The 8,401-nt window shown below is 53.9% G+C and overlaps 1 protein-coding gene across 1 annotated transcript; it reads right to left on the reverse strand.

The window, feature by feature from the left end:
* Positions 1-2,251: 2,251 nt before the first annotated feature.
* On the reverse strand, positions 2,252-8,033 carry LOC118902563 (keratin, type II cytoskeletal 3-like). Its single transcript, XM_036867049.1, is given in 11 exon segments — positions 2,252-2,439; positions 2,909-2,943; positions 3,298-3,521; positions 3,832-3,954; positions 4,377-4,541; positions 4,825-4,919; positions 5,281-5,335; positions 6,246-6,485; positions 7,512-7,538; positions 7,540-7,856; positions 7,859-8,033. Coding segments are annotated over 11 exon segments (1,644 nt in total).
* Positions 8,034-8,401: the final 368 nt, after the last annotated feature.

Below are 8,401 nucleotides of genomic sequence, written 5' to 3' on the forward strand. Positions count from 1 at the left end.
CATGACAGCTTAAAGCTATTTTCTTTGTTTACTTTGTTGTTTTTGTTGGAGTCCCTTACAAAAATGAGAAATGATATTCACTCACCAATGCATCTCCAACATTTGGCCCAGGGCCAGAGAGTAAACACTTAATGAATATAGGCCAAAGGAAGGGGATGAATTGGGAGATCAGGTTTGACATAAATGCACTACCATGTGTAAACTAGATAGCTGGTGGGAACCCGCTGTATGGCACAGGGAGCTCAGCTCGGTGCTATGGGATGGCCTAGTTGGGTGGGATGGGGGGGATAGGGGAGGGAGGTCCAAGAGGGAGGGCGTGTGTGTATACGTATAGCTGATTCACTCCACTGCGCGGCAGAAACTAACACAACATTGTAAAGCGATTATACTCCAATAATAAATAGACAAATGAATAAATAAATAAATAATGACTTCATCCAGGGTGAAGCACCTGTACCGAAACTGGCCTGGCATATCACCACAGGGCCAGCCCTCTGAACTGGAGCAGACATTGAATCTCCCCACCTACATCTCCCGCTCCTTTTCAGCAGAGGAATACCAACCAGAAAAGGTACCATCCTGCCCCAGAATAAAGCAACAAATACTGAATCCCACCTCCGTCAAAGAGCCTTCCTGGGAGATCCAAGGAGAACTGCCAGTGACTAGATTGCTCCACCAAGCCTGGATGTGGGATTTCCATATGAATCTCTTAGAGCCCCAGTAGCCAGTTTTCTTTGTTTCTTTAACTGTCCTTTCCCTTCTCTGAAATAAATTCAGCTTTGGCCTAAGATAGAAATACTGCTTCCCTGGCCTGGCTTGGCTAAGCATTCCACTCCATCATCTATGTGTTCCCTGGGTACCCAGGCAGCCAGCTGAGCCTGGAAGGCAGCAGCTGCAGCCTCAGAGACAGTGGGGAGGTGGAGGAGCTCCAGACTCCGGATCCTCAGGTGTGCTCCCAGCTCAGCCCCTCGGATGCTCTCTGGAGGTAAGTAGGTCACTCCACCTCTCTGCCTCAGTCCTCTCCTTTGCAAATGAAGTTCTTGGACTCCTTGTGCCTGAGTCCCTTCCAGCCAGGACCTTCCAGACAGCATGCCCAAGGGCAACTAACACTTTGTCAGGGTTTCCTGGTGCAGGGCAAATGCCAGGAACTTCCATGCCTGCCACACACATCCAGGGACCCAGAGTGCATACAGACAGTACTCAGGAGCAGGACATTTTCTGAGGGGTGTTAATAGCTGTTTACCGGGAAGGGGGTGTGGAAAGTTCCAGGTTATAGTTAACCAATAGGTATTCTTTCCTATGAGACTTCTCAGAACCTCTCATATGTGCTCCAAAGAGGGAAGATTTAATGGACATGGAACACTTTGGTGGGGGGAGGAGTTCATGGGTCAGACTTGGGTCAGGTGGCTCTTGGGAAATCCCTGTAGCCCTGCCATTCTATCAGCTCACACCTTCCCAGGTGCACCTTGATGGGGGGAAAGCTTTCAGGATGTCAGCTGGAGCGGGGACCAGCACCAAGGAAAGAAATCCTCTGTCCTCAAGCCCCTCAGCACCTCAAGGCCCTCTTAGTTTCCCCCAAACAAGAGAAGGCAAGGAGAGGGATGTCTGCGGGGTCCTGCCTTCTCCCCCCAAGAACTTGCCCCCATGCTCCTGGGGTGTGCCCCACCCTCCCCCCAGGATTCCCCCAGTGCTCAGAGAATAAATGAACAACCAGATCTTGCCCATTTAGACCCCATACAAGGGACAATAGAGAGGAACTGCCTGGGTTTCAGAGGACTGGTACTCAGCTCTTCTGTAGGTGGCACAGCCCACGTGAGGCAGGATGAAAGAAGTCAGTCCAGTGGGGAGAAAGGCGGCCAGAGAGACTCAGAGGCCTGATGTGAAATACAATGCACTTTATTGGCGACAGAACGGATGGGCAGAGGGGCCTGTGTGTTATATACATCAGAACTGTGGTGACCATGCCACCCAGGGAGGGGACCCCAAGGGCAGCAGAAGGTGGTGGCTGAGGCCACACCTGGACAATCACAGACACAGGCTGGAGCCGAAGAGCCTGAAGTTCTCACGGCTGTGCTTGGTTGGGGATCAGGACGGAGGGGCAAGAGACCCTGGGTTTCTAGCCCAGAGAGCGGCTGCCGGCAGGGGCTGGGGCCGGGGTGGGGAAGGGCGCTAAGGCGGCTGCGGATGGCCGAGTGGAGGAGCGGATGGGGACAGGAGGCGCTGGGATGGCTGCGGTGCCCCTGAGCGATATTTATCTGGAGCTGCGCTGGGAGGACTGGGAGACCTTGACACTGCCGCCACGGTTGCTGCCTGAGCTGAAGCCTCCCCCACTGACTCCGAAGCGACCCCAGGAGCCGGAGCCAAATCCGCTGCCGCCGCTGTATCTGCCTCCGAAACCCCCCGCTGAGGCCGAGGTCGTGTTGCTGCTGCTGACCACGGCTGCAGGGCAGAGGACAGTACAGCGATCAGCTCCCGGCACCCACTTGCCTGTATTATAACGATCCCCTGGGCTCAGGATGATTGGGAGGCGATCAAGGCAGCTTTGCACCTGATGATCATTGTGATACATTCTGGTGTCATGAGGTGATCACCCCCGCAGTGTTGTCAGTTTGAATTTCCCAGTGGTTCCTTCCACATAGATGAACTCTTGATGACCCCCTTGGAGATTGTCCAGAATTTCTCCTCCCATTAACAGGCTCCCTACTGGATAATCCCCATCTGCCATATAGACCTATTAATAGTGCCTTGAACCCAGAACAAGTACAAAAGCATATCTGCTGTCCCTTCTGCCCCCAGAAAAACCCTCCAACCACTATAGAAATATTTTTTAAATTAGTTGCTACCACCCCGTATTAGTACAGATATTTCAGAACCAGTTCGCGCTGTCATGCTTTCTTTGGCTACTTACAGATGCTGACAGCACTCCGGCACTCTCCAGACATCCTGTCTGAGAAAGCAAGGGAAGGATAGCTCCATCGCAAAGCCAATTTCCAACAAGTCCGTGGATGAAAGTGACAAACGGCAACCAGAACGGAATTCAGAAACCTGGCAGATCAGTACTCTTTCTCCGCCCTTCCATGGGCCATAACAAGAGCCCCTGTGTATGCTGGTTACGTATGCACTTGGCCGCGTAGGGAGGGAGGGAACTAGCAAAGGCAAGCGCTTCCCGGCAAGGCCTGTGCAAGCTGGGGGCCTCTCGCAAAAAGCAGACCTCCACCTCATTCATTTGGTCACTTATCTGGCCCTCAGCCTGTGACTTGGGGCAGGGAAGGTGGGGAGATGGCAGTGGAGGCCCACCTGCACTCCTGGCCCTCCAGCAGCTTCCTGTAGGTGGCGATCTCCACGTCCAGGGCCAGCTTGACGTTCATCAGCTCCTGGTAGTCGTGCAGCTGCCAGGCCAGGTCATCCTTGGCCTGCTCTAGGGCAGCCTGCAGCTCTTGGAGTTTGGCATTGGCATCCTTGTGGGCCATCTCCCCACACTGCTCAGCTTCGGCAATGGCCGTCTGCAGTTTAGCGTTCTGGAGCGGGGAAGGTAGGAGGAGGGATGAGCCCAGTAGGAGGGTCCCAGGCTCTCTGAGTCTTAAAATAGATTACCCCATAGCAAGTCAGGCAACGTCACTCCTTCCTTAGCACCTCCGTCTGTCTTCATCCATGGAGATATTTCCCCTGTGGATTACCAGCCATCAAGACTGGCTTGGTCTTCGAACTCCCTGAAGGCCAATGCTGCCTGAGATGACCCCAGAAGTCCCCTCCACACTAGCAGTCCTAAGATCCGAGCCCCCACCCCTCATCGGCCAGCCTAGACACCAGCATCCGTGGCCACGCCCCCTTTTTCTTGACATTCTGGATCTCAGCCCGCAGCCTCTGGATCATCCTGTTGAGCTCCGAGATCTCACTCTTGGGGCTCTTCAGGTCATCCCCATGCCTGCCGGCCGTGGTCTGCAGCTTGCCCAACTGGAGAATAGAAGGGAAGGTGAGGTATTTATGCAGCTTTGCCTGACTTGTTTCTCCATCACTAACACCACCCAGCCAACTCTGAGGTACTTGGTAAGCACTTTGTTCAAATGACACCGAATTATGTTTCTGCAGGGACACCTCCGAGGCAGCAGGGAAGAGGACATCTGGTTGTTGCAGAAGGTTCTCCCACCCTGCAGTCCCTGAGCAAGCTGGAGTCCGTCCCATGTGGTCTGCAGGGGACAGTGGAACCACCTCCCCCCAGGGGGCAGCACTTTCTGCAACTGAACAACCATTACAGGGATGTCTCCAAAGAGAAGAACCAAGAGGAGACACCCAATAGCCACCACCCAGACGTCCCATGGGCCACAGCCTCCCTGAGACCCTCTGGGAGTGTCCTCTGAGAGGTGCCTAGCTCACACCTTGGTCTGGTACAGGGCCTTGACCTCGGCCTTCCTCCTCTGGGCGATCTCCTCATACTGGGCCTTGACCTCGGCCATGATGTTGTCCAGGTCCAGGCAGCGGTGGTTGTCCATGGAGAGAACCACAGACATGTCGCTGACGTGGCTCTGCATCTGGGACAATTGCTGCCAACACAGAGGGGACTGTCCACTCTTGGGGCCTCTGCAAGAAGCACACAGAGGCCTGAAGAGAATCCTGGTCAACAGACCCGTCCACTAAGTCAGCTCTGAATGTGCACCTGCCCCACCCTCTCCCCCAGCTCCTCAAAGAATCCCATGTTTGTAGTTCCCCCTGCAGAACCCCAACAAGGGGCCTTATCTCTAGGCTCAGTCTTCCTGGGCCCTACATATCAAATCTGAAAACGTCTCTCCCTCCCTGTTTCCCCCTCTTAGTAGGAAACATCCTCACCATATCATAGAGCGTCGTCAAGATATTGATCTCATTCATTAAGGCGTCCACCTTGGCCTGAAGCTCCACCTTGTTCATGTAGGCAACGTCCACGTGTTGAGAAAGACAGACACATAAAGGCCTTATTTCTCCAAGGAACACACAACAAACTGCAGCTGCAGCAATAAAGAGTCAGGAGGATCAGGGCTGTGACTGATAGGTCCTCGTCCGAGGCTGGTCTCCACATGAAGGAGTGATTCACATCACTGGGATGATGGAAGTTCCATCCCACTCAAAAACTAAAAACAAATGAACTGACTCCTTTAGGGACCTCTCCGGACTAAGATGCACCTGGCTTCTGTTTTTAGCTCCAATAGCCTGAACTTGGCAGCACCATGGCCGAGGAGTAAGGAGCTGCCCCCAGCCCAGCTGAAAACCTGTGCCTATGAGCCCCGGGAACCTCACACACAGCCCTTACTTTCTTCAGGATCACAAATTCATTCTCAGCAGCTGTACGTTTATTGATCTCATCCTCAGATCCGTAAGAGTTAAAAAGAAATCGCTGGGACTTCCCTGGTGGCGCAGTGGTTAAGAATCCGCTTGCCAATGCACGGGACACGGGTTCGGGTTCGATCCCTGGTCCGGGAAGATCCCACATGCCACGGAGCAACTAAGCCCGTGTGCCACAACTACTGAGTCTGCGTGCCACAGCTACTGAAGCCCGTGCGACTAGAGCCCGTGCTCTGCAACAAGAGAAGCCACTGCAATGAGACGCATGTGCACCGCAATGAAGAGCAGCCCCCACTTGATGCAACTAGAGAAAGCCCGCGTGCAGCAATGAAGACCCAACACAGCCATAAATAAATAAATAAATAAATAAATAAATAAATAAATAAATAAATAAATAAATAATTTAAAAAAGAAAGAAAGAAGTCGCTGAGTTTGGAGTTTGAGGTAGTCATAAACATCACTCTTCTCTGAAACTCTGGAAGTGCCTCTCTTCGATCCTCTGTCCCTCTCCCACCCCTCTTAAATGAACACACCCTCTCACAGTCTCCCTGTTAGGAGGACTAACCATCCCCATCCATTCAGGCAGACTGTGGAGTTGTAGCACTGAAAGTCCCAAGTCCTGGGAAACCCTTCAATCTCAGGCAGACTGGGGTGCTTGGTCACCATTCCGTGAGTTGTCCCAGCATCCTTCAGATCCTACAACTGGGATCTTCCCCAGCCTGGCTCATGAAAAAGCGCTTCTTCAACTCTAAACTTCTAATTTTATTTGTAAAGGACTATCCTTCGGGAAGGAAGGCAAGGAGAAACCCAATGAACCAAGCTGTCCTCCGTGAAGATAGAGAGGAAAGTAGGCTAAGTGACCCAGCGGGCAGGGGGGAAGGCAGTGAGAGGGCTGGGACTCCGGCACAGGGTCGCCCGTGGCATCTTCCCACTTGTGCCTCTCTCACTCACTTCTTCTTGAAGTCCTCCACCAGGTCCTGCATGTTCCTCAGCTCTGAATCCAGGCAGCCTCTCTCCCCCAGGATGCCGTCCAGGTAGCTCCGCAGGGAGTTGATGTAGTTCTCAAAAAGGGGCTCGAGTTTGTTGGTGCCTGTGGTGGAACGTGTGCCCTGCTGCTGCAGCGAGTCCCACTTGGTCTCCAGGACCTTGTTCTGCCGCTCTGGGAACCGCACCTGCAGTGCATTGGGGGAAGCAACATCAGGAAACACCTGGAGCGGAGGAGCGGAGGGGCCTTGGCTAGGGCAGGACTGGGTGTCTGTGTCTCCGCATCCCCCAGCACAAAGGCATAGAAAGCCCCTACTGTAGCTGGAGAGGGTACAGTCAGTCACATCAGTCAGGACACCAAAGATGCAGAATGGCTTGGAAAGTTACAGAAGGAGAGGTGGGTGGGGAAACTGGAAGTAACCCCTGCCTGGAAGCAGGAGAATTGTAAAGATGAGCCCTCAGCCTACCCAGGGACTTCATGACTCCACTCTAACTTCCAAAATTACAACACGTGCTGCAAAAAAGGTGCTTAAACCTCAACAGGGTCGTTTCCACCTGAGGCGCCACTGACATTCCAGCCCTTCAAAGCATGTGAATCACTGGGAGCTGATACTTTTGAAACACTGCTATCATCGTCACGGTGGGAGAGAAACAGCCGGTTATGAGCTCTCCTGGTCTGGAGGTCACCGAGCACCCTTCTCTTCCTGACGAGGTTTGGGTGCAGACTGAGCTACCAGGGTCTCAGCAGCCCCCTGGGACTCAGCTTCCACATGAGCCTCTTGAATCCCATCTCTAGGGCGCCCACTTCCTTTGCCTGGCACAGCACATGAAGGCAGCAGGCCTCCTGGAAAGCCCCAGAGGGTAGCCCATGTTTGAAAAGCCCCCAGTTCTGGGTCACACCCTTCCCTGCCAGAGGTCATGGTCCTCGCCCCATGCTGCCAGCACCCCCTGCCCAGGCTGGATAAGGCAACAGGTGAGAGACGTGAGCGGAGAGTCAGACAAGCAGGACTTGGGGGGTGTCTGGGTCCAAATAGGAGACCATTGTCTTTCCCACTCCCATGACCATGTGGACAATCAGCCCTGCACATCTTCACAGACCCAAGAATGCTGCCTAACCCCTCCGCCTCCAGCCTGGACCACTCGGGATTGGTCCTAAGCGCTGTATGTAAATATCAAACTCAAAGTCCCCAACCTACCAGTCAGAGCTTCCTCACCTTGTCAGTGAAGGAGACAAACTTGTTTGTTGAGGGTCTTGATCTGCTCTCGCTCCTGGGCCTCTACTTGCCCAATCTGGGGGTCGATCTCCACATTGAGGGGCTGCAGGAGGCTCTGGTTGACTGTCACTTCCTGGAGTCCCCCAGGGAAGCCACCCGGGCCAAAGCCACCAACTCCACCAAAGCCACCAGCTCCTCCAAAACCATCTCCCATTCCTCTGCCACCACTGAGGCCACCTCCATAGCCACCCCCAAAGCCACTGACACAGCTGCTGCGCCCTCCCCCAAAGCCCCCAGCCCGGGAGCCACCAGCCACGCTGATGGAGATGCTCTTGTTGCCACCAGGTTGTAGAGGCTGCGACTGCCAAAGCCTCCTGCTCCGCCTCGGAACCCACAGGCCCCTCCGGCGGCTCCCCCAGAGCAAGCCACACAGCTCGTTCTGCTGCTGCCGGAGACCACAGCGGGGCAGACAGGGAAGCCCTGGTTCCCGCCACCGGGTGTCTTGCAGACTTGTCTGCTCATGGTGAGAAAACTCGGTGAGGGGAAAGTGCAAGAGTTAAACAAGGCCACTGAGAGCCAGAGGAAGAGAGAAGCAAACTGCAGACATGTGCAGAATAAATCCCTTTATATACATCTAGGAGGCTGCTGGGCTCAAACTTTGAAGGAGAGATCATTAACCTCAAGTAGTCATGGGTTGGGTTTGCCCTCAAGGCAGTAAGTTTGTTCCAGGCTACTAAACACACCTTAAAAATAATCTGAAATGGTAAAAGTGCTAAAGTGGCAGGCTTATCTGGCAGTGGGTGGTGCCTGGCTTGGCCCCCTCCTTGGGCATGGCCACCTCCTATCGTTGTCTGGCAGGACCCAGGAGGCACACTCATCTGTCTGCCAGT

The sequence above is a fragment of the Balaenoptera musculus genome, chromosome 10 (assembly GCF_009873245.2).
Source record: "Balaenoptera musculus isolate JJ_BM4_2016_0621 chromosome 10, mBalMus1.pri.v3, whole genome shotgun sequence".
Taxonomy (NCBI): domain Eukaryota; kingdom Metazoa; phylum Chordata; class Mammalia; order Artiodactyla; family Balaenopteridae; genus Balaenoptera; species Balaenoptera musculus.